Raw genomic sequence first — 25,873 nt, forward strand, 5'->3', positions numbered from 1 at the left:
TTTCTGAATATCAGAGGAGGCGAGGGGGTGATGATTCCTGAGTGTCTTGAATCGTAAATTTTGACGGATGTTAGAGGAGAAAAAAGGCGATTTTATTTCACTCGTGTGAACGCCAAATGAGGATTTTGATTTTTTCAATGTTTTCATGGGTAAATGGTCAAGGTAAATGTTAAATGTCAGAAACACAACTGATAAGTGATAAATGTCCGATACAGTACATTGGGAGACGGTACAAATTGCGAACACGTCATTCGTATCGTGGAGTGATGTAAATTCGGGGAATTTTATCGGAATTAAAGTCAAGAAGTTTTTATATTTATTTTGAGTTATCCGGAATTTGACCGCCCAGTGCGTCTAGTGGATGATGAGGGCAGACCCGGTCAGCAGATAAAGCGCAATAAAGTTTTATTAATCAGGAACAATTCGTAGAAGTGAGCGATTGACGATGTACCAATGGGACAGTCTCACTGCACTACCCGGGCCCTTTTCGAAAACGTTATCAAATTAACATCCGGTGAGACGTATAAATTACTATTCTTATCACTGAGTTTCCGCAATTGTTCATGCGACACAATTATTTTTTTAATTATACACCTGTCCTTTACCTGCCCTTCCGTAATCTATCAGTGAAAAGAGTATCCAGTAAAAATGAGGGAAAATTTACGCGTTTTTTCACTTAATGTTCTGGCATTTTTCCTGAAAAATCGCGGACCTATTCCGTCATTTTTACCGAATGCTATTTTGAAGGGAAAATTACGGAACAGGCGCCTCATTTTTCAAGAATTCTTCTCTCCCTGAGGAGAAAAAATTTGAAACTTTACAAATATACTTTAATGTTCCAAAAAATGTTCTATTAAACCCCGAAATTCAAGTCTTTTCGCCCGAATATCCCTAACAACCGGTAAATTGAGTTTTTTTCCACCAAATTCTTTTATCCCAGATTATCCCATGTAAATCCATGTAAATTACCCCACCCTCGGGCAGAACATTCTTCGCTGAAGCTCCGAATAAACTTCTGATTTTTCATATTAAAAAATCCATCAAACGAAATTACTGAGTGGAGTAAAACCAGTGAACATTCGGTATGAAAAAATAAATAAATAAATGAATGAGTGGAAATTGTAGGTTGAGCAAATATTACGGCTTTCATGTACCGTTTCTCGGTCAAATATCTCCCGACTGAAAAAATTCACCACTCAAGGGTCCCATTGAGCCCAAGGAACTTGAAAAAGTGTAAATAATTTTCTGGAATATTCTTCAGCATTTTTTCCTTTACACATTTTCTCCTGAGGGGGGAACTGTTGAAGTAGGTGTCGGTAGGCAGTGGGTACGCGGGAGTGGACCCTCGAGTGATCCCGAACAATTGAGTGCCCGAGGAGAACCTCAGGCAGAGTCACTTTTGAATGTAATTCCTCGTCTTGCCCCTTCGAAGGGAAGAGAAAAAGGAGTCAACCCCCCGTAACTGTCGAGAGACCGAGGACAATGGACAACCATTTTCAGTCTTTCAATGAATTTTACAATAAACCACTCACCGCTAAATTATATCAAATAATTGTGACTGATTTTTCGCTCGATAAATAACAACTGGAAACCCTCAATTCTGAAATTCCTCTTCATTATTTATTTTTATTCACTCTCAATGCCCGGAAATTCGTTTCACTGAAAAAATTTCGAGTTTTTTATTCTGCATTCACTTACCTGATGAAAAAGTAATCAATTACCCAACATCTCTGATGCCTTTTCACCCAGAACTCCAGTCCTGCGGATCAACGGCATAAAAACTTTTATCTCCGGTTCCTCCTCAACGCCCCAAAAGCAGAAAAAAAAAATGTAACATTATTCGACCTTGGAACCTCGCCAATTGACGCTCCTGCGGTCTGAGTGCATCGGAGTGAAAGGGGCGAGGTGAAAAAAAAAATTAATGTTGAATATAAAAAGCGAGAGAAAATACCACCAAAGGATTCGCCATTATCCCGTAATTAATTCTTAATCATTAGTGAATTCCCTAAACTCAACTTTTCAAATTTTATCACTTTATTATTTTATTATTATAAAAACGATGAGGATTTTACTGCAACTGTTCAGGACATGGAAATTGCGTCGGTCCGATATTTCGGTTACCACAGCCGCCGGTGTCCTCTCAATACCATACTAATTTCATTTCTAGTACTGGGATTATATTGACCGTGAAGATCCCCACGTACTCAAACCTGCGGGTGAAAATCAGGACAGGCGATGCATGACGCCCCTCGTGCATCCCCCTCTTCCCAACGACGAAAAGAAGCAGAAAAAGCGAAAAAAAAATAAATAAACGAGGAGAAAAAATGGAATTAAGTGAAAATTCATACATTCATAGGGGAGAGAAGCCGCCCTGAGTAAACATGAATAATTCTCTGATAGTTATCGGAGTGGAGGGCACTTAGGATCAAAGAAATACGGTGAGATGTACTTCCCAACGCGTGAAACTTACAGCGGCCGGTAATGCCCCTGAAATTTCCCTGCTCTCCAATTCTTTTTTTATTTTCCCCCTCGTGAAAGCGGGTTTTGATCCTTGAGACACCGTTGGACTCCTGGTGATCGCTATCACTCCGATCGTCTTTTACGCCTGACCCCGACGGCGATTGGGCCTTTCAGTATCGCGTGACGACCGATGAAAAAATCAGAGACCACAGGAAAGTACATTAAACAAATTTTAATTGATGGAGCAAATTAGAATTAGAGAGAAAAATGTCCGTTTTATCCCAGTCGGGAACCGAACCCGGGTCTCCCCAGTACCGCGCCGAGTGTCTGACCAACTGAGCTGTCCGATCCGACAGAAGTTCATCTCAAAGTCACCAGAAACATCGGCTGACCTCCTTTAGGCGTCAAATAATCCGAAGGGAATGATAATTAGAGCGAAAAAATTCCCAATCAATTAATTTAGCAATTAATTTATCGATTTTTGTTGCCTTCCGTTCACTTCCCTTCGTCCTCAACGAAGGGAAGATCAGTGCACAAAAATACCATTACCCCCTACGCACGGAAAAAAGACGTTTTCCGCACGTCCCACTGTATTTTGCCATTTTCACCACCTCTGGAGGTGCTGGAGACGCAAGAGTGGAGGTACTGCTTCAACCCTCGTCTCCCGAAGTATCTTATACACCGACTCCCCTACTGTAACCTCACTAAATTCGAAAAATCTCGTCTCCACATGTGGAGTGCGTGTATTACCCAGTAATAGTTCCAGTGTAAAGCGGATAATTGCGTAATTCCCGGTGCAATTCCCCTCGACGCGTCTCGATGGAGGAAGAACAACGACAAAGGCAATTAAAATGTCCTCAGACACCCTCCCCCCTCACCCTTGGGTATCAGTTCAGAAACTCCCAGGACATTGAATCGTCCGAGAAAAGGATCCTCCAACTGGTGTCCGGAATTTTTTGATTGTCAAAAAATTAGTCGCTGGACGATTGATGGGAGTTGGTGGATATCAGGTGGCTCCGGGGGGGCCTTAGACACCAGTGATACTGCAGTTGGATAAAAGGGTATCGGAGGAATGTCTGGAGGGCCAGACGAAGCCGTAAAAATTAATTAGGCAGCCCCAGGGCCCAGTCCTCATTTCTTCCGACGATTCTTGATATACCTGCGGGGCCATCGGACCAAAGCCTGTCATCGATACTTCGGTGATTGGTGCCAGACTTTTTTTTTACGCCGAGGGGAAATTTTTTTTAACGGGTTATATCGGATTATGGTGAGGGATTGTTGAATAATATCGAAATGATTCGAGTATGAATTTTAATTTTTTATTTATCGAAAATTCGTATTCAATCAATAGATGTAATGAAGGAGGGGGAGAGGTGGGTCTTTCTTCGCTGGTCGGACCACTCAATTAGGGAATGATTATACTGTTCTCCGGGTGAAATGAGGGGTCGGGATGGAGAGAGGTGATGGTGCGTTCGAGAGGTGAATGCTATCGGGAACAGCATTTTCGGTGAGATAAGTAAAAGCGTTTCGTGTGAACGTGGGTAAGATAAGGTTTTTCAGTCTTGTATTCTCCCGTTGAAGAGTGACGGGGAACGCTTCATCGGGACAACATTTCAAAGTTATCCTCGGTGTGAAGAGACCATTGTCTCCGACAATAATGGAAATATATTGGAAACCGTTCGTTCAAGCGTTCAACAATAAATTTCATCATTTTTGCTGAGGACACGGGGGAGCAAATAATTTTAAAACGATGACGGGTTTTCTTTTTTTTATTAATTTGTTGTGGGAATAGATATAGATATGAATATGGAAAAATATTTTATGGTGTCGATAGAAATTTTCCTGTCGCTGTGGGGAAAAGGGCCTTTTTCAGCCGAGGAAAACTACAGTTACAATTGCAGTTACAATTTTTCCTTGCCCTATACGAACAGCAATTTTGGACAATTAAACTTGTGGAGGGGGAAAGGTGGAGCGGTCATTGGCAAGTGATTTTTGAGGAATTTTTGTCTCCGGATACAGGAGTGAAGTATCGATAGAGATTTTTAGGGAGCCCGGGCTGAGGGGTGAACGATCTTGCGTCAAGGATTTCTCGTATAATTCTCCCAGGTAGAGATTCGAATATGTGCGTTCGTCTGAATGATGGAGTTTACACTTTATCATTTGTGCCACCCGTTGACTCTCATTTTTATGGGCCGAGAAAATTTTTTCGGGATCGAATGACGCCGCGAGGGGTGTTCTCCCGGGATAATAATGATATTTCGGGTGTAAAATATGGGTTGTTCTGGGAAATGAAATTTTTAATTGATACGCGAAGCCCACGGTCAACCGATACTTCCAGAAACAGAAAAATTGGAAACCGAGGGCCTTTAATCCAACAGCCTAATAACAAATTAAAAAAAAAAATAATAATTGAAAAATTTCTAAAACCCTGAATCCTGAACAATTTTCAAATCGTTTTTTTCTGATTCCGCCCATTACGGACCATAAAATTGATAAATTAATTTTGAAAATTCAAAATTAATTGAAAGCGGTGAGGAAGATCCTTTTACCAGGTGATTTTTACCTGAACATTCTCTTTCCGGAAACAAAAGCCCATTCAGTCGCGGCAATTTTTTTTTTCTATCCCATTCATTCACTCGCGACCCAAGAAATTATCGACTTTCTGACTAGACAAATTTCACACCTGACCATAGCAAAAGCGCAATTAACACAAATTTTTCTTCCTCCCTCGGGGTTTTTTTCTCCTCAGGGTCAGGACAGAGAGTAGTGACGAGGGGCCACGCGAATTGTTTTTGTCATTTTGGGGCAGGGGGGGGGGGGATGGTAGGACGAGGGACGGGGGAATGGAAGTAGCCAAGCGTAAAGGCGATACCGTCATGGGGTATCACAAAATTCAACTGTAGTATTGCACCCCTCCCGCGTATCGGTTGTCCTTCAGGTCCCTGGTGGGACGATTTGTAATGTATCAATTACTCTACGAACTGGAAATTCATCCTATTGTCGATTGGTGATTTCAAGTCTATTGATTCCAGAGACCTCCATTTTTCTGATTTTTAAAAAATTTTCTTGACGTTTCCTCCGTTGTCAGGCATTTTTTAAATTAATTTTATGTTTTTTTGTTTAGTATTCAGTGCGCAGATGAATTAATTTTTTAAAATGAACTCAAAGTTTGGTTCGTTGACAGGGCAACACTTTCTTCGTTTAACAACTACTTGATAAGACAATTACGTGGATGATCGTCAATGTTTTAGTTTTTGTCAATATTTTTGATATTGAACCGGTTTTAATGTTTAAAAAATTGCGGCAAATATTTTCTTTCTGTTCAAATTTCGGTAAATATTTTAATTGGATATCGATCAGAAAAAGATGAAACAATTTAATGTGATGGTGTAATTGGAATTAGCAATTAGTCATCATGTGCGTTTAGTGAGGTAATTTACTGCATTGTCGATAATAACGTCCTCTGCAGTCGATGATAACCAACTCTCTAGTCGATAACTTACCATTTAATCTAAAAATAAAAATTCCTTTGTTTGTTTTTGATACTGTACAGGCGAAATAATTTTCATATTTTATATTTTATGAAAATTTGAAGTTTTTCCGAACCAAGTCGAATGATAAATACTCATCCTCTCAAGAATTGTAGAAGTACGAAAAATTTCTCGAAACCTCAAGTTTTTCTAAAAATAATAAAAAAATATCTATTGCAAATTTCACATCCTGCGAGTGTTGAAAAAATTATCTCTTGATCTCTCGATATTTATAGATTCTCCGCTTTAACTTTACCCCTTCTTTTTTCTGGGGGAATACTTTGGCTCAAACATTCCCTAGTGTTCGCGAATTCCCGCGAGTATCGATAATACTATTTTCTCAAGTGAATAATAGGTAGAAATTACAAGTCAAAAGAAACTCTTAGAAAACAAACAACATTCTCAACTTTGATTTCACCGCCATTTTCCTAGGGACATTGTTTCCCCCAAAAAATCGTGAGTCTTTCGCACTCATGAAACCATCGGCAATAAAGAATTCTAAAGTAGATAATATCCTGCTTTGATATCCCAACCAAAAATCCAAAGAATCCTCTATTGATTTCAAGCAGAAAATCCTTATATTTTTCATACTATAAAAGAATCAATTCTAATAAAAAGGAAAAAAAATATACAGAGTCTCGATCCTTCCTCAAATACTTTCAAAATACACCAAACCCGAAAAAAGTGTGAAATTCTATAAAAAAATAGAGTTTATATGCAGCAAAAAAAAAGAGGAAAATATGAAAAAAATTATCGCAACTTTAACTTTGCCTCTTTTTTCCCTAGGGATATTGATCCCCTCCAAAAAAATCCCCAGTTTTCCACTTCCTCAGCGACTCCCTCCAAAAATTTCTTCCATACCATTGGCAGCATTGTTTTTTGGTAGTTTACAAATAAAATGGCCGATATATGAGGCTTATTTTGTATGTGACCGTACTGAAATACTAAATAATCTAAAAATTTCACCTCTCACGTTCCTCAACCGTCGACCGCCCTCACCCCTCATATTATGACAATAACAAATAACAATAAATCACCAGCAATATTGTGCATTTGTGCGGGAGTGTCGCGTTACCAAGTAGGTGGATAAGGTTGTCTTTTTCTCCACCGTGGGTTGACCGTGTGTCGTTAGACGCCGCGGTGTGTCCTCTCTCTCCTCCCCCTCCCCTGGATCCTGCCACCCCACTTCCCCCCTGTGGCAAAAACCAAAAAATCAAGGAAAAACAAGGGGACATTGAGATAAACACGAGTACAATTGTAATTACCACGACAAGTCAGTGACAGTGCTGAGTTTTTTGGTGATAATATCAGTTATTACCATCGGTTATTCGCGAATATCAACGGCAAAGCCAAATGCTGGTGCTCCTGCCATAGCAAGTTGCCGCCAGAATATTGCACATCACCAGGGTGAGGAGTATATCCTAGAGACGAAGGCCGTTTTGTTTGTAAACCTCAACATCAAGGTTATCCACTGAAACCTGAAGATCGACATTTTCGCGGGTCTATCGACCATTTATTGGACACCACATTGAAGCATCCCCTCGAGGAAAACGACTTTCTATCAATAAAGCAACATCTTAAGTGACAATGTCCACAAGTTAAGCATCAAGAATCGTGAAATTGTTGATAACCTCAGGAAAAAGTTGAGCATCAAGTGCTATTATTGTTGAGAAACGTTTATTTCACCACAAAAATCACCTCAAGACCATTCTTGTCTCGATTGTTAGGAGTTTGGACGAAATTCACAGCAATCAGAAAGAGGAATAAATACTGTGGACGAAGATTGTTTTGTTTGTGATCTTCAACATCAAGATTCTCCGTTAAAACTTGAAGATCGAGACTTTCTATCGATAAAGATAAATTTTGAGAGAGAATTTCTATGAGATAGAAACCAATAATTGTGCAATTGTTGACAATATAAGGAAGAAGTTCAGCATCACGTGATATTTTCGGTGAAAAAATATTTCACCACAAAAATTACTTAATAATTCCTACGGGCAAAGGTTATTTTGTTTGTACACTGCAAGCCAAAGCTCTTCACTACAATCTGAAAACCAGGATTTGAGAGTCTATCACTGGTTTCCTGGCACTATATTGCAGCATCCTCTCGAGGACAACGATTTTTTATCAACAAGAAAAGATATTACGTGAAAATTTCCACGAGATAGGCAATAATAATCGTGCAATTGTTGATAACTTCAGGAACGTTCAACTCTCAACTAAGATTGCCCATTAAGAAGGAATATTTCATTACAAAAATCACTTCAAAACCTCCACTTTCGTCTCAAATGTTAGAAATTTTCTCCAAATTAACAGTGACCAGGAAGAGAAATAAATCCTGTGGACAAACGTTTCTCTGTTTACAAGTCTCCACGTCAAGTTTTTGCACTAGAACTTGAAGAGCAAGATTGTGGAGGGTCTATTGGTGATTTATCAGTATCACATCGTACAACAGTTGTCAAATAGTCAATACCCCAAGCAAAAACCTGACACCTCAGTGGCATCATTGAAAAAACGACTACATCACGTTCACCAAGTCCCTCCAAATCCAAGAGAACCTAACCAAAAATTCTCCTCTCGTCTCAAATGTTAAAACTTCCCTCCTAGCCCTGCCAATTTTTATCCTTCCATTTTCCCAACAAATGCAAAAATCCCACTCCTGATCATCCCTCCCCTAAAAGCTGGGCCTAGTCCGGCTTTTTCCCCCCACACTACCAAAATTCCCCCGAAAATTCCCTCAAAATCAACAATAATTAACAAAATAAACAGTGCCCAAGATAAATCGCATATAAAGCGTCCCGACAAGGGGCGCCGATATGCGAGAACAATATCACCTCCCCCCGTAGTGAAAGAAGAGATTGAAATTATTCAGAATATTGACAACAACATTGAAATACTGGAGTGCAACGGTTACATTTATCACCTAGAGCCCATTAAAATATATCCCACCGATCAATTAGTCGTTGTTGATTCAGTCGGTGTGGATGAAGACATAACGACAAATGATACAAATAAACAATCGGTTATACTTGATACAGATACATTAACAGTGGCTAACGAGAGTGATCAGGATCACGCAACCCTGGCCAATATGTGCACAACACCTGGCAATGCTGGCACTGGTTTTGGGTATGCGTGGTCATTCAATCCAACAAACGAAGGTAGAGACACTAGCCAGTCTGACTTAACAGCGAATATAAATTATGCTGTTAACAACAATCAGGATCAGGGTACGAGTCAGAAAATTCAGTCGGATGTCAAGCCCAAGGTGGGCAATGCCAACCAGCCTGGGCACAGAAGACAGGTCTTTCAGATGACTGACAACTGTCAGACCACCCAGCAACAGCAACAACAGCAGCAGCAGCAACAACAACAGCAACAGCAGCAGCATCATCAGCAGGCTGGTGCTGGTGGTGGTACAAGCACTGGAGCCCACAATCAAACCCACAACACCCATCAGAGCCACGTTACCCATGTACGTACAAAAAAACATCCCGATGTCTTCTCACTCACCTGTGACAAGGGCGGCTGTAACTGCGACGCATCACATACGACTCCAGCACAGACACTATTTCCGAATACCCTTGTTTTCACAACAACCGACAAACACGCCATGAGTAAACACTTTATGACACCAATTGGTCCAATACAGCTGACAGCCGAGGAGTGCAATGAAATTCTCATGAAACGGGCTGCAGCTGCATCGAATCAAGCGAATACCAACAACGTCAATCAGAATCAGACAGAGAGTGCACACTTTGGCCATGTACTGACCCACGTCAACACCACCCAAATTGACACCAAGGTAAAGCAACAGGATATGGGTAGCCAGGCGAGAGTACCCAAGGAGAGGCCTTACTCTTGTTCCGAGTGTGGCAAATCCTTTCTCCTCAAGCATCATCTCACCACCCATGCCAGAGTTCACACTGGTGAACGGCCACATATCTGCGTCCACTGTGGCAAAAGCTTTGCCCACAAACACTGTCTCCACACGCATCTACTTCTTCACAGTGCTGAGCGACCTTATCAGTGTCGAGAGTGTAAAAAGTCATTTACATTGAAGCATCACCTGGTGACACATACGAGGGTACACACCAGAGAACGGCCCTTTGTATGTCAAGAGTGTGGAAGGGCTTTTCCATTGAAAAGACATCTTGTAACACACAGTAAATTTCATTCTGGTGAACGGCCATTTGTATGCGCCGAGTGTGGTGAATCATTCTCTCAGAAGGATCATCTCACCATGCACTCGAGGTTCCACGGGAGTTTGCATCCATTTGTCTGCTCAGACTGTGGTGCTACATTTCAACGAAAGTTTGAGCTCGTTAATCATGGAAGGTTACATGGAAGGGTACCCCATTCCTGCACAGCGTGTGGCAAAGAATTTCTACAGAAGAGAACACTCCTGGCCCACATGCGATTGCACACGGGGGAGACACCATTTGCCTGCACTGTCTGCGGAGAGGCCTTTCCTAGGAAGGCTGATCTTGTTGCACACTCCAAGATGCACAATGCAACCAACACCGATGACAAGTCACTCACGTGCAGGTAAGCATTGGGGTTTTTTTTTTTTTGTAAATGGACGGAGGGTGGGGGAGGGGGCATTTCCGTCGAGAGCGACGGAAGTTTTGGTTAATAGTTGATCGTCCAACAGGGAGTGTGGATTGGGCTTTTCTAATCGGGAAGCACTTACTTTGCATTTGAGGTTACATGCTGGCGATAGGACACTTGTTACTGATCTCTGTGGACTCGCTGCTGCCTTTCAACAGACACCTGGACACTTTCTTACGGCCAACGCCACTGGAACGCATCAGGTAATTTTTTAGCTAGATGAGGAATTATTCCAGGGGTGTCAAGGCGTATAAGAAATTTTAGTCTTGAGGTGACCTCAAATTAGTCTTTGTAGTCCCAACAGAAGTATTCGGAAGTATTTCTTACTTCCGAGAAGTAAAAGCTTATTTTAAGATTGCAAAGAACTTGAGGAATATTGAAAAAGTCTTGATTTGAGTCCTGATTAGAAAGATCTATATCAGCATGATCCTAACCAGCGTAACTTTTGAAAATTTCAGATGAACGGACCACTGGGTGCACCAGGTGTATCTCACATGCAGAGTGCAACGCAGACCTCACCACCAGCGGGCAGTGGTCCAAAGCCCAAACCCCACCTTTGTCCGGACTGTGGTCGTGGTTTTGCCCAGAAGCACGGTCTATCCCAGCATCAAAGACGTCACAGTGATGGCAGTTGTCACATAAGATCCCACGTCTGTGATAAATGTGGCAAGGCATTCTTCCAAAAGAATCACTTGCTGCTGCACCAACGTCAGCACATGGATCCACCACCGAGTATATTAAGGCAACAGCAACGACAAGCTGCCCAGGCTGCTGCACAAGCTGCACAACAAGGTGGCCAGGCACCAGGACAAGTACAACAGCAGCAAGTACAGGCACAGCAACAGGTACAGCAGGTGCAGCCTGTTCAGCAACAAGTGCAACAGCAGCAGCAACAACAGCAAGTGCAGCAAGTACAACAACAACAAGTGCAACAGGTGCAGCAGCAAGTACAGGTTCAAGTGCAGCAAAATCAACAGACGTGTACTGTCGACACTAAAGCCATTCAAATGCAAACTATTGAACAGCAAGTGCAGGAACAGGTGCAGCAGCAAGTGCAACAGCACCAACAGCAGCAACAACATCAACAGCAACAACAGGCGTGCAATGAGGACACTAAAGCGATACAGTTGAATGTTACCATGTGAAACGATGGTGGGGGACATTCTGAACATTGTGAGGATGATATAGCACGAAATACACAGCCTCATGCTGCTGCATACATGCACCCACTTCTCTTGTACTAACAATTTTACAATTGGTGATACATTTGCGACTGGTTGAGGTGCGGAGGAGAAGCGAAAGGAGGCAAAGGGGTTTGATGGGGATTTCAGGATTCTTGCACATATTTTTGAAATTTGGGGGGAAGAGGGAATCTGTCAAATCTCGAGGGTTCAGACAATTTTTTTAGTGGGGGGAGAGGGAGGAGGTTGAGAATGTGAGTAAAAGAGGTTATATTGGTCATAGGTTTTTTAAAAATATCGAGGGATCTGTCAGAGATACGAGATTTTTGGTGGTTATGGTTTTTGTAGCCCTTGGGATCATCTGCAAAAAATGTGGAATTGAAAATTTATGTGGCTTTGGTGGATCTCGAGATATTTGGTGAAAATGATGTAACAAAATGTTGGGCAATTTGCAAATTACGAATTTTTGAAATAGTATTTTTACAGTTATCAAATTCTTCTGAATTACCAAATATTCGTAAATTATAAATTGTTATCAATCACTTGGTATGTGAAAATTATCAACACAAATTTGAAGAGTGACACGAGAATCGTGAATTATTCTCAGGTGTTTGCCAGCCCCGGGAAAGTTTAATAACAAACATCCAGTTGAAATGTGAACTAAATTAGTTATATTTAATATATCTAGATGATGGAAATTAAAATGAGAAAAAAAAGTAATAATTGAAGGGATGAAAACTAAGCAAAACAATAGACTAAAAATGGATGAAAAAATTAATGAAAAACCTTTTGAGGATAAAACAAACAACTTAAGGAGTAAGCAAGTAATCGATTTTATTACAAGAGTATATATAAAAATTATACATATTATATTCTAATTCTAATTGTAAGGCTTGTAACAAGAAGTAAAAAAACAAAAGAAACAAAAAAATAAAAATAACCATATATTAGTGTTTTACATATATATTATTATATATATTATACATACTTTATGTCAAAATTTATTTTCTTTGTTCTTTTTCCGTTTTTTTTTAAATTGTAAAATTGAAGTACTAAAAGGTTCTTTTAGTATGTGACACAAGTGAATTTCAGACGAGAAAGAAAGGGCTAAAAGAGTCAAACGAAACCAGCGATGAAAGAAAACCTTCATTTGTCATTTTTAAGTTTGATTAGATGTTTGTTTTTATTGATAGAACTACATTTGCAATTTATAATGAAAAGAGGACGAGAGGGTGAGGAGAAAAAAACGGAGAAAAAAGTATACATATTGAAATAAATAAAAAAAGAAAAATTAAGTGATGAAGAATTTTTTATTTTTTTTCATGGAATTGGGGGTTTTCTCGCTTGTAATTGCAATTAATTAAATTGTGAAAATACGTGAGAGAAATTTCGGGAGAAAATTGCTGAGCTACAGAAGATGTCAAGGGTACATTTCTCGTTTGGAATTAAAATATTCTTTTATCGTTGTTTTTCCATGTGTTGAAAATTGTTTTGAAAAAATCCTGGAAAACCTAATCCTCCATTCAATGATTTTTCCCAATTTTCTCCAAGAGTAGTCGATTTCCGAAAAAAACGAAGGGATTAATTTTGTTTTGGAGGTCAAACACGAGGGTCGATGGTCGTCAGAAGGGTGAAGTCTTGGCAGGTTCAACAACAAAAAATCCCTCACCCCCAGGCTCCCTAATAATCGAAAAGGAAATCCGCGCCAATTTCTTACGCACTCCCATCCCTCCCTTCCATGTACACCCCCTCTCACCGCCGCAATCAATCGCAAAAAAAACTCCCCAGACACCCTCAAAAAAATTCCCACGCTTCCGATCGAAAAAAAAAAACAAATTAAATTTCTTTGTTCCCCGCCATAAAAAACAATCAGCCAATCGAGCCGATAAAAAAAAAGCTGAGCGTCACGGCAGCTGTTGGTCGGTCTAGTGAGGGAGAACGGAGGCTTGATCCCTCTGGTGGCGATGTCCGGAGGCTTCGTAAAAGCCACCAGACGCATGCGCCTAAGCCCTCACAGTCCTCCCTCCAGTGCCAATGCTAGAAAACTTAAAATAAATCGAACATTGGCATAGGCTCTCGTACTGAGTGCAAGTAAGACAGGTACAAAACGTGTTGTTAAATTAAAAAAGGACGTAAAACGAGTAAAAACGGTATCCAACAGCGAACAGTTGAATATCTCTGTCGTGACCCCCCCACTTTCAGTGTCGACACACGACTCGGTCCGTTCAGATATCCGAGGGATAGAGAGAGGAAAACGACTTTTTCCCCCAAACAAAATTGCGAAGATATCGGGAGAATTTGAAAAATTTTCATTTTTTAAAAAATATCACAGTGCTGCGGACGATACGGAGACAGTTATGAGAGAACTCAGAGACATTTATTCGTGTAAAGCACGAGTGAAAAAAATTGTCTGAAGTGCTTGGTGTTTACCTCATTGTTCGTCAAACTGTTTTTTTTTACAAGTTTTTAAAACCGAAAACAGTGAAGGGAACGAGGATTTGCGGTTGTGTCTGTTGGCTATCGCCTCACGCATGCATATGGAGGTAAAAATATGGGATTATTGCTAATCACAATTTTCGTCAGCCACGGATTTTCCTTTGTTTGAAGGTGAAATGCCTCGTTGTTGCCCATTCGCATGCTCGATCGTCCTCTGGTTTTTCCCTCACGTTTCATTTTTTTTTGAGCGCTTGGAGGGCTCGACGGGGGGGAAAAGGTGACCCCTGGGGAATTGACCATTTTATTTTTCACAATTTTCATTTCAGCCATTTTTTTATAACGTACAAGAACGCGATTTATCGGTTTTAACCAGCGAGTCTTCGATGTTGGGTCATTTCAACTACGCAATAGCACATTTCTTTGTCTCTTCATTGTATCCGAGTGCTGTAGACATTTGTTCATTTCATCTGTTTTATTGTGTAGTTTTTTTTTATTGACATAGTAAAATTGTTTATGGTGAGTGCATTTCGATCCGAAAGCAATTTTTCGAGGAAAAAAAAATCAATGTTTTATTTTCCGTCCTTTGTTGCCATTTGCCTCGCGCTCTGTCTCACTCGCTCCGATCCGGATTTGTATACATTCTCAGCTGATAGGGTCTCGTGTCAGCTGCCCAGAGACAGCGATGAGGGCCGGAGGGAGACGAGCGCTCGAGTACATCAGGCCAAAATTCGGGATTTCGATTTTTCCATTGTCCACTACCGGAGGCTATGGCAATTCCCCCGAAAATCAGAATCACTTTTAGATCGTGTAAAATTTTCAAATCATGAAAATATTTATTTAAAAAATATCTAATTTGGGCCAATTTATGCAGTTTTTTATTCATATAAAATGACTCAATCTAAAGACCTCTTTGACATATTTTACAAAATATAAATTTTCAAGATGGATCTGTAACTAATGTTTTATTCTTATTTTCCTCTCAATTTTTGAGTTCTAGTCGTCTTGGCTGACCTTTAATTTAAAGTATACCATTACGATAATTGAAGAATGGACAATAAATTACGAATTAATTATTAATTGCCAATGACGCATCGTTTCTTAGTTGTTTTTTTAACGTTTTTTAATGTCCAACTCTAAGTTTGGCTCATTGAGACAGTCATTTGGAGTGTTAAACAGTATTTGACGATCCATCTGCTAATTAGCTTTAAATCACAGGACCCACAGGCTAAATGACATATTACTTTCTTGCCATTGCCATCAGTTGTTGTCAGGATTTTTCCGAGTGAAACTGGGGTACTCGTCAGTTTAGAATAGTTCTATTGAAGCCAATTGGTGGTGTTTCTGTTTCCTTTCTTGTCGTTTTGTGGGGTAATCTAGACCTACTCCAGATTGCAACGACCCACATGGCATGATTGAGACGGAAATATAAATAAATTTTTATGCTTTTTAAAATTTGCGTTTGACGATAATGAATAAAAACAAGTGTCATTACCTTATTCATATTCCCCTTGTCACATCAAGTAAACAAACAGACGTCATGACTATGTCAAAGAGAAGATTTTGTCCCCTCAATTTTTGACCCTAGACGTCACCAGGGTCCTTGTGACACCATCAAATAAACAAATGTCACAGTCATGTCAAACAAGATATCGTCACGACAACATTTGACCCACGTGACCCCTATCATCGGAAAGGTCGTTGCTGACCACCTCCACTGCAACCTCCCCCTATTTTCCTGAAAAAATGATCAATCATTATTTCTATTGTTATTATTTAGTCCTCCATATGCGTTTCATCGTTAAATAATTCCTCTCCCATTGTTTTTCCTCTACTCTTCTGTTTCCAACGCATCATTCAGACGCTGTCATTAACCGAATCCACCTCGCGTGTAATTGAACCCCATGACTCATTCATTTTGTGGCTGAAATGAAACATGATTAGCATAAATTCTGAGTTCCCTTGGTTTGTTATGACTTTCGAAGAGTCGTTGTCCCCACCGTTCCATTTGATTTTTTTCCCTTTTTTTTCCACACGGGGACTTTCTTTCCCACCGAAATTGGACTTTTTGGTGATAAGATAACAGCAATTACATTATCAGCTGCTTGTTGATTTTCCGATACCTTGACTTCATGCGTTTTTGATTGGACAACTGATTGTTTTTGTTTACCTTACGGGCTTTCATGTTTTGAGGCTGAAAATAGTAGAGGATGATGGGGAAAATCATAAATAATTTAGACGTTCGTGGCTGACGGCTCGTGACTCATACCCAGCGCTATTAAGCCAGCTGTATTATACAAATATTGCCGTTGATGCATAAATATGGATCAGAAAGTCAACTTCCTGGTGAATAAATAAGGAGATCAGTAGAAATTCCGTGAGAAAATATTTTGGTTTGACGAAGAAGTAATTGGAAAGTATGGGAAATGTTCCGATGGGTCAAACGGGAGGGTAAGGAGGGTCAAACGGGCCGACCCACGGGGATCTTTGGCCTTTCTTCTGGCACTTTCATTGCCGGGTCACGACAGCCCAGGGCGAGTCGAGAGGGTCAATACGGTCAGGGATTTTAAGCCCTTTCCACCGTCTCCGAGCGTTGACCCTCGAGCCCGCTCGCTTTTCTAGTTCATCTCCTTCAGCAACAGCACCCTCCAGACGACGCTGCCCCCTTGTACGATCCCCCAAGGGTCGTACGGGGTCCGGGAAGTTTGGAGTTTGGTGTTACGAAAGAGGATCGAACTCGCAAGAGCCATTTGACCCATCTCATTCCTTCATTTGCCTTTTTTATTTGACCCTCAAGCTCACTTGACCTCTCATCTTCATTGTTACGGGCTTTGCCCCATTTGCCCCTATCTCCCGAAGAGTAGATACGGAGGAGGTCTTCCTGAAATAGAATGTGAAACTCTTCATTCATCTGAGGAAAGAAAAAAAAATTAATATCTTGTTTTTACATTAGGTGTCCCCGAACCGGCGCTGTCTGAACCAGCTTAACAGCTGATCCAAGTACGAGGCGGCGGTGAACGGGGCCACTACTGCACCACCACCCCGCGAACGGATTAAAAAAATCATAACAATCCATTGTTTTTCTTCGACGATCGGCCAATTGATCGAGAGAAGGTAGATAATTGCAAAATTCCCAGGAATATACCCTCTTGTTAATACGATAGAAATTTCAATAAGTTGTTATAAGACAGAGGCGTGGGAAAATCCAGTTATAATTAATGTTCGTTTAATAAATTTCATACAAGTGTCTGAAACTTTTTTTTCTACGTTGGATGTGTCAAACACCGAAACATCGTGCCCTTTTTTGTCATAATGGGGAGATATTGGAATTTCGCGCTCGTGACTCCGGTAAAATTTTATTTTACGCACTAGTAATAAAATATAAGTTTTGGAAAGGAAAAGCGTGAAGAAAAATTGAAAAGGGGTAGGAAAGATGGGAATGAATTTTTCTCTTTTGTTTCTCGAAGGAAGATAATACATTGAGGGGCCTGAGAAGATAATAACAGTCAGATTGACGCAAAGATGGTGAAAACTTTTCAAGCTTATCTGCCCTCCTGCCATCGCACTTACTCGTGCATACACTGCCGTGCTCACTTAGCTAATCACGACGAACTCATCTCCAAGGTTTGTTCCGTACTGAATGTATTAATCCGATTAGTTTGGACAGTTGATTAATAATAACGTTTTGCGCAGTCCTTTCAGGGCAGCCAGGGTCGTGCCTATCTATTTAATTCAGTGTAAGTTTTATTTTTAAATTTATTCGTGATTACGCTATGCCATGAATATTCTGGAATTGCAGTGAGTAATGGACATTTATTGTTGTAGAGTTAATGTGGGCTGCGGACCCGCTGAGGAAAGAGTTCTGCTGACAGGGCTTCATGCTGTCGCAGATATATACTGCGAGTGCTGTAAAACAACACTCGGCTGGAAATATGTGAGTTTTTTTATTATTTTCGGGGGGTGCGGGTTAAATGGCCTTTTTCGCCTTTTTCTCACCCATTTGACTCTCAAGATTCTTTGATTTTAATTACTGATGTTAATGAGATAGATCTGAACATTTCAGCGAGTGAGAAAAAAATAAAATTGCCATTTGCAGGAGCACGCGTTTGAATCAAGTCAGAAGTACAAGGAGGGCAAATTCATAATCGAACTTGCCCACATGATAAAGGAGAATGGATGGGAATGAACCACCGTCATCGGGGCAACAGTGGGGGATCCTGACTAGATAAAAATCCCCTATTGGAGCCCCTTGGAACTGACTAATGACGTGAATAATTAATTCTTAGAGAGACAGGCTAAAAGCGCTAAACATAAAAACAATCCATACATTGTTGTTCTCATGTTTCAGTCCCTCGAATCATTGTAACTAAAACGGATACTAATGAGTAAGGAAAATGACAAAGCATCATTACCCCTAAAACATTAAAAAAAAAAAACAAAAAAAAACCACCAACGAAAGTCTGTGATTTCATTTGTGATTTGTAATCTTAGTAATGTTTTTCTGCTCCGGACAATTTCACTGAAGGAAAAATGAAAAAATACCGATACATCGGAGATTTTTTTTCGAGATGAAAGTAACCAAATTTTCATTCTCAAAAAAAATATTCTTGATTCAAAAGGAGCTTTTTTTAAGAGAAAAAACAAAAACACTTATCAACCGGATATTTTTTCACAGTGGGAAAAATGTTTCTCGCCGCAACCGGAAAAAAACATTTTCGAAATGAACATAAATATTTGAATTGAAGGAATGAAGAAAGTCGATTATTGTGGAGGATGTGGATTATTGTGGAGCCATATAGAGAGGATTTTATGACGGAAAGAGATGATTAAGTATTTGTATATTGAGAGATATTTTTGGAAATGCGAGAGATTGTCGAGGTGATGGGAAAATTTGTTGTGGAGATTGAGTTGTCGAGGGATGTTTTTGGGGTCGACTGTGGTTAAAGTGGTGCCATTGTGGTGATTTTTTTTTTCTTCGTGGGTGGGAACACGTGCCGATGAATAATCCGGGGAATTCTCAAGAATGGAACCAAAAAAAATTGTTTTAACTGATTGAGAAGAACGAAGTCCCAAAAAATGAGGGGGTAAAAAAAATCGACACATGATTTTTTTTGTCCTCGTCAACTCCCCTTTGCCCCTGGATTTAAAGAGGCACCAAAATTCCCAGGGCGAATATCGTTGTTGTGGGGATAACCTATGAGAATTTTTCCGCAACTAAAAGGCCGCAAAAAATAATGTTGAAATGAAATAAGATACGATGAAATATGTAATACGAGCGCAGCGGGGGTGTGCCACAGACTTTGTTGGACTGACTGCCTGCCTGCCGCCTCTATCGTTGGAATTTCACTGCCGATAATTCCTAATTAATTAATAAAGATGAAATAATGGGAGATGTCGAGATGAGAGAGACGAGGAAATATAATTGGGAGGATTTTAGAAATGAAAATTGGGATAAATTTACTGAGCCTGAGAAATGCCCAGATTTGTAGCCCCAGCGTAGCCTACACTAGTGTTATGAGAAAGCCTATATAAAATATTATAGGAATTCCTTTAATGATTTCTGTGATTAATTGAAATGACGAGATAGGGGATTAAATTTTCGGAATTTTTTTCTCGTAGTTGAGTGTGATAGAATGAGAATCATTAGCTGGGAGTATTCGAAGGATTTGGGGTGAAGTCCTGGCCGGTCCCTTTGGCCCCATTTTTTTTCAGAAGAAAAATTATTGACAAAAATTTCTGATTAAATTTTTGTCTAACCAAATTTTATATGTAAATGTTTTTAAAAAACTTCTTTGGTTTCCCTCTGTTTCGAGATCTTAAGTTGCAGGTGCTAAAGTTCTGTTATCAATCCAACGTTAGTTTTTTCTAAACATCTAAATATCTCTGAATTCAACTGAGATACAAAAAAAAAATGTCAAGACTTTTTTCATGGCATTGAGAATTTCGTGGAAAAGTCTCATAAAAATTCTGTTATCTCCCGTTGAATCCGAAATATATAAGAACAAATCTTCAATTTTGTTTCTTCAACGGAATTTTCCTCTCCTCAATCTCCCACCCCGCAATATATTCCCGTGATATTTATACCCTGAGCGTGATGAAGAATGCAAATAGAAATTGATCTCTTCATTTCACTTAATCCCAATCTAGCGGTTAAGGATTGTAAAGTGGGAGATATTTCAAACATAAAATTTGATGAAAAAAAAATTAATAATTATAATAATAATTGTGAGAGATTGAAGGAGGGTAATGGTGTTAAATATCGATGAGAATGAATTTTTATGGTTGAATGGTATTAATATTGTATTATAGATAATCACTCATGTCTTTCTCTATTTTTTCATTTAGTCTGTGAATTATCACATAGTGAAATTGAATCTGAATAACTGTGAATGAACATTCAGATGTTAGACATAATTTTGTAACTCATGATTTATTCATTTTCCATTAAAAAAACCATTGTTTACATATTTTTGGTTATTTTTTTTGTCTTTCGTTGAAAGCAATTGATATATTTTTTTTATTCATCAATAAAAATCATGGCATTGTTGCACGTGCACTAGGACGAATGTTAATTATCATTTGAAATTTCAATGTCTTCATCTGTCGTTGAGTGGAATAAGGAGATGCGTAGAATTTCCGTGTGAAAATTCAAATTTTACAGGAAAATATAAAGCAATTACCTGAGAAAGTACAAGTTAATCATGAATGATGCAGGCGCCATTTTGAAAGGCCCAGGAGGTCACCATTTTCGGACGCGAGGTGAATGGCCATTTTAATCAATCGGTTGTCAAGCAAATGAGAAGTTAGAGAGGATTATTGTCGCTGTTTTGAGGACATGAAGGATGAAATGGCCGTTCACTTCGTGTTTTAAAGGGAATTTCTTGGGAATTTTCAGCACCAACGCCCGCAGTACCCTCCCTCCCCCCTCTGTTCTCCAAATCACCCCCAAAAACCTTTTTTTATTTCACTCAACTTCCTATTGTTCACCCTTTTAACGACCAATAACACGGAAAATCACACTGACAAATTTTGTTTGATTGAGAATGTCACGAGCATCGATTTGAAGATTTTAAAGCATCAAATTTGTCAATTAAATTGCTGGAAAAAAATGCAAAAAGATAATTTTGAAAATAAAAGGAAATATTTTTCAAAAACTTTCCGTTGTACAAATAAACGATGGCAATTTAACCACTGAAAATGCTTGAACATGATGAGAAAAAACATAGTTTTGAAAACATTTTGAAAATTTCTTCAATACCTCTATGCCATCCTCAACAACAAATCGCACATTCAGATAGCGAAACCCATAAAATTCGAAATTCAATGAATTACGAGTGCTTGAGCGTGTGATTGTGACGGCCTAATCCTCTACATGTCTCTCGAGAGTACTTTTGATATCAATGTGGTGACAAAAAAAAAATACTAAAAATTACAAGATAAAAAAATTAATTATTTTTCTCCTCTACTATTTTCCCGTTTCATTGTATCTCCACCTCTTTGTGAAATATCAGTTGAAATTTTATGTAATAAAATTGTAAACACGAATTCACGATTAATTAAACAATACATAGATATTTACTTCAATTGAGTTACACCGATAAATAGAAACAAAGAAATAAATATACGGAGCGAATAGACATTTGTTTTGTCAAACTCATTGAAGTGCGACGAAAAGAAACACAAGTTAATTTTTTTTATGAATAAAAATATTAAAAAACCAATACATCTCGTTCAACCTTTTTTTATTAACAATATTTATTTTCAGACACATAAAAAATCATATACATTCCAATATTACTAATAAAGCACCTCTTCATAGGCTGTGGATGAATTTGACTACTGTAAATGTTTTATCTATTCTTCTTGGCTTTAGAGATTGGTTTTGCATTATTTCTGTTGCAGCATAATCTCCACATAATTGTTGCCAATTTTTTTACTATGTACAGGAGCACCAGCAGACACGTTAGGATAAAACCGTACACATCTAGCAAGTGGAATTGCCACCATGATAATTTAGTTGCTGGTGATTTCAGGACTGTTCCGTGTCTCGCTGTGAACTCGACCCAGTAGACAGCTGTGTCCAGAGCAGTCATTGGACGGGCCAAGAAGAGCTCAGACACGTGAGCGATATTTTTGCTGCGAATATATAAGTTAATAAATATCACAAATAGATCAACTACGGAAATACGTGAATACAATTTTTTTGCTCAATATTTTTCAAGGACGAGGAATTGTAATCAGAAAAGAAATTATCAATTCACACATCATCACGAGATATTGATTCTCATATCATTTTCATTACCAAAATTATTTTTACGTGAGTAAATATCCTATGATATAATACCTGTATATGGGATCCTTCAGAATAGCATTAATTGCCCCCGTAAGGGACTCCACAGAGAGTGTGTCAACACTGAGGGCAATAGCGATTTTTCTATTCGCGTAGCTGTTAATGTTGGTATGTTGATCACCAAAAAGGGGAATTCCAATCATCGGGACCTTGTGAGCTAGGGCTTCCTGAGTTCCCAGGAGGCCTCCATGGGTTATGAAAGCTCGCACGTTTTTATGTTCTAAAGGGCAGATTTTTATTTGATGAGTTAAAGGGTCAGGAAGCTACTAAAAGTAGATGATGTTGTCAACCTACTCAAAACGGCCACTTGCGGCATCCACGGAGATGTCATAACATTCTTGGGCAAACCTTTGGGGAGATTCGTGGCGTTGGCAATTTTCATGAGAACTCGCACCGGTGCGATTCTCTCGAACGTTTCGTATAGAATTTTCAATTTGTCCAGGGGAAGTGATTCAATTTTAATCATTGAACCGAATGTGAAATACACGCAACCGTTCTGGCTGTCATCCAACCATTTTTGTAATTCCTGAAATTCAAGATCATCTTCTAAATCATTATCAATATCATCCCATTCTTGCTACTAAAATCATCAGTCATTTTACGTCTCTGACAACTAATTAAATCGTTAAAGACGAAATTCGTAAAGGACTGAGTAAAATGAAAGTAATTATTTCTGTGAAATAATTCACGATCACCTGAATCCTCATTTTTATCATGAAATCATCATTTTTATGAGAGTGACACGAAAAAATTCCTGAATTGTGAAATCATTATCTCTGATATCATTTTACGAGTTATCAAACCAATTATATCTGTTGAGTTATTGAAGATATGTAATTATCATGATCCTTATTATCATTCTCATCAACATCATGATTTTCATGAGAGTTTGACAAAAAGTGGCAGATATTCCTCGGTTTCCTGAAGATTCACAAAAAATAATCCATCAATTTTTCTCAAGTCATCGTTATTTGTCTCACTATTCTAACGAGTTACACCAACACAACCGATAAATCAAAGCCCAACTCACCGGTGTGAGACGCTGATCACTGTCATGGACATGGAGGCCCCCTACATCGATGACATCAGGTGTCGCCGGTTTAATTTCATTAATACTGAAGTGCTCGTTCACGAGCAGCAGTGATACATCATCATACAACTCGTTGAGCGATGAGATTCTCCTGTTGAAGTACTTCTCCACTTGTTCAACTTGTTCTCGCAAGTAGTAATTGATTTGAAGGCCGATCACGTTCGTGATCAACGTATTTGTCAGTCTTTCCCAGAAGTTCATGCGTTGAGTGAAGCTGGAGAAGAGACTTGGCATGTATGACGGGTTCAGGGGATTTGCAAAAGGGTCGAATAACCAGTCATGTAATTTCGAGGCTACGAGACCGACAACGGGGGCGTCCAGGTGTCTGCCGAGGGCTAGGAAACATTGTGCCGTGAATGACTGCGAAAATAAATATTTAGGAAAATTATTGAATAATTTTAAGTATAATTTTTCGAGATTTTCTGAAAGGTGGCTGTAAAAAATGACTCGGAGTTATTAAAAAATATAATCTTTCACTCTCCCTCTCTCGATAGTAACAAAACATGCTTTGATCGAGTCATTAGGGTAATATTCTTGTCATAACACAAATTAACATCAAAGTAAATTATTCTGCATGAACAATCAATCGCTTCGGCTTTTGAAATTTACATAGGATTCTTTGAAACTGAATGGCATCTGCGTTCTACAACTTGACAAATGCTTGCGCTAATAAATATCTTATCGACCGGATAGATAACACTAAAGTTATCATTGTGTGACTTTCCCTGATCTACTTTTTTTCCAATTTTTTGCTCTTTTAAATTTTAACCACAAACAACACTTGATTCTCAATCTTTTTGAAATCATTGTTTATCTCAACGACTGACAATGCTGATCGATGAGTAGTAGAATACTAATTCAGCCGCAATCAGGAGTAATTATTTTTCAATTAAACAATAGCTTCGTCTCGAGCTCCACCATTTAACTAGAAAAAATTTGATTTGAGGATCAGGAATATTAAAAAAAATTGTTCTTCAGAGGAAACTATTCTTTTGTAATCTCTTGCCAATTAGAAAACATTAATTTTGTTATAATTGTGGGTGGGGGTGAGCAATGTTTTCATAAACATCATGTGACTCCCGCCACGTTGAATTCCCTAAGTCGTATCCACTGAGCAGAATATAAATTATGCAATCACGCGTTCGGACAGAGACAAAGTCACACCAAAACAAACTCGCATTGAATTCTATTTTCGTCTCCCACAAATTATACCATTTTTTCCGTTAATGACTCACTGGAACCGACTAAGTCCATCCATAAAATCATAAATTCCCCCGATTCCCCAGTTGGATGATTTTATCCCCATAACCGAGGAAATCGTGGTATCAAAAAGTGCATTACTTTATGTCCCTATTTCTTATCAGCTTCAGTTTACCAACAGCTAGATTTGACCTTTCTATCACATTCATCGATTGAATTTTCGCTAAAAGTGTAACTCTAGGTTAGGCCAACTACATCGGTAACTAAAATATAATTTTTCCTCTGAGGACGTCAAGTGAATTGACCTTCTGTCAGAATATCTCGGTTATCTATCATCAAATTGATAAAATAAATGTTGTCATGTCATACGTAATTACTTCAACAATGATAACATCGTAAGTTCCCTTGGGCGTTTTCATCAGGTCTTGGAAGTAGGTACTGCCGAGTAATTCGCACACTTGTGTCCCCGTATGTCTGACGAAGAAGGCCATGGATAAGCCGTTGAAATTCCTCGTCTCCTGGAAGGAGATATTATTGACAGCAACAGGTAAAGACCCCAGGAGACTGATGTCCCGGTAATTTGATATCGGTTTCTTCGTGGGAAAATGGGACACCATGTCAACACTGTGACCTCGCCTCGCCAGCTCCTTCATGAGGTTCTCACCGAGAATGAAGTGACTCTTCCCGGGGAGGGGAAAGACCCCCAAAATTCTCAATGCACTTGTGCCCTGGGACTGCAACACTAACACTCCTGTCATCAGGAGCAAAACACGAATCGCTGACATGTCGGTGGAGTTTTGTAACTGGACAAGTGGATGATGAGGTGCCCGGAATTAGGAAAATGCCAGCGACGAACTCACGCTGCGTTCTGTTACTAAACTGAGCGGCTCTTCACGAATTGAGTGAGTCTTCCTCGTATCTTGTGTCAAGAGGAGGGACGTGTAGCAGTGGTTCTCGCTGGCTGTTGGGGGTATATCGAGGTCGCCTGAGGTAATACGTGGGGCGATGGTGAAGTTCA

The 25,873-nt window shown here is 39.3% G+C and overlaps 3 protein-coding genes across 8 annotated transcripts; 2 read left to right on the top strand and 1 right to left on the bottom strand.

The window, feature by feature from the left end:
• Positions 1–6,808: 6,808 nt before the first annotated feature.
• On the top strand, positions 6,809–13,077 carry LOC135160107 (zinc finger protein 530-like). 2 transcript variants are annotated; one of them, XM_064116293.1, is made up of 3 exons: positions 6,809–10,538; positions 10,645–10,804; positions 11,060–13,077. In XM_064116293.1, exons 1-3 carry the CDS (start codon positions 9,082–9,084, stop codon positions 11,744–11,746), a joined length of 2,304 nt encoding a protein of 767 aa, XP_063972363.1. In that variant the 5' UTR covers positions 6,809–9,081; the 3' UTR covers positions 11,747–13,077. The 2 variants fall into 2 exon arrangements, with proteins under 2 accessions (XP_063972363.1, XP_063972364.1); XM_064116294.1 differs by having other exon boundaries at positions 6,817–10,538; positions 10,696–10,804.
• A 767-nt stretch (positions 13,078–13,844) lies between these two features.
• Positions 13,845–21,936, top strand: LOC135160119 (protein yippee-like 1). Of its 5 annotated transcripts, none has more exons than XM_064116311.1 (7): positions 13,846–14,325; positions 17,169–17,329; positions 17,461–17,563; positions 17,683–17,839; positions 17,909–17,952; positions 18,041–18,149; positions 18,312–18,661. In XM_064116311.1, exons 4-7 carry the CDS (start codon positions 17,738–17,740, stop codon positions 18,399–18,401), a joined length of 345 nt encoding a protein of 114 aa, XP_063972381.1. In that variant the 5' UTR covers positions 13,846–14,325; positions 17,169–17,329; positions 17,461–17,563; positions 17,683–17,737; the 3' UTR covers positions 18,402–18,661. The 5 variants fall into 5 exon arrangements, 4 of the variants coding, with proteins under 4 accessions (XP_063972382.1, XP_063972381.1, XP_063972383.1 ...); XR_010298505.1 differs by lacking the exon at positions 17,461–17,563 and adding an exon at positions 18,891–21,936 and having other exon boundaries at positions 13,849–14,325; positions 18,312–18,600; XM_064116312.1 differs by lacking the exon at positions 17,461–17,563 and having other exon boundaries at positions 13,845–14,325; positions 17,687–17,839.
• Positions 21,937–21,940: 4 nt separating this feature from the next.
• LOC135160111 (UDP-glucosyltransferase 2-like) lies at positions 21,941–25,756 on the bottom strand. The gene is made up of 5 exons (XM_064116297.1): positions 25,233–25,756; positions 23,596–24,015; positions 22,860–23,091; positions 22,560–22,785; positions 21,941–22,351 (listed from the first exon to the last, which is right to left on the bottom strand). The coding sequence occupies exons 1-5, from the start codon at positions 25,638–25,640 to the stop codon at positions 22,066–22,068; spliced, it is 1,572 nt and encodes a 523-aa protein (XP_063972367.1). The 5' UTR covers positions 25,641–25,756; the 3' UTR covers positions 21,941–22,065.
• Positions 25,757–25,873: the final 117 nt, after the last annotated feature.

This window comes from Diachasmimorpha longicaudata, chromosome 3 (assembly GCF_034640455.1).
Source record: "Diachasmimorpha longicaudata isolate KC_UGA_2023 chromosome 3, iyDiaLong2, whole genome shotgun sequence".
Classification (NCBI taxonomy): domain Eukaryota; kingdom Metazoa; phylum Arthropoda; class Insecta; order Hymenoptera; family Braconidae; genus Diachasmimorpha; species Diachasmimorpha longicaudata.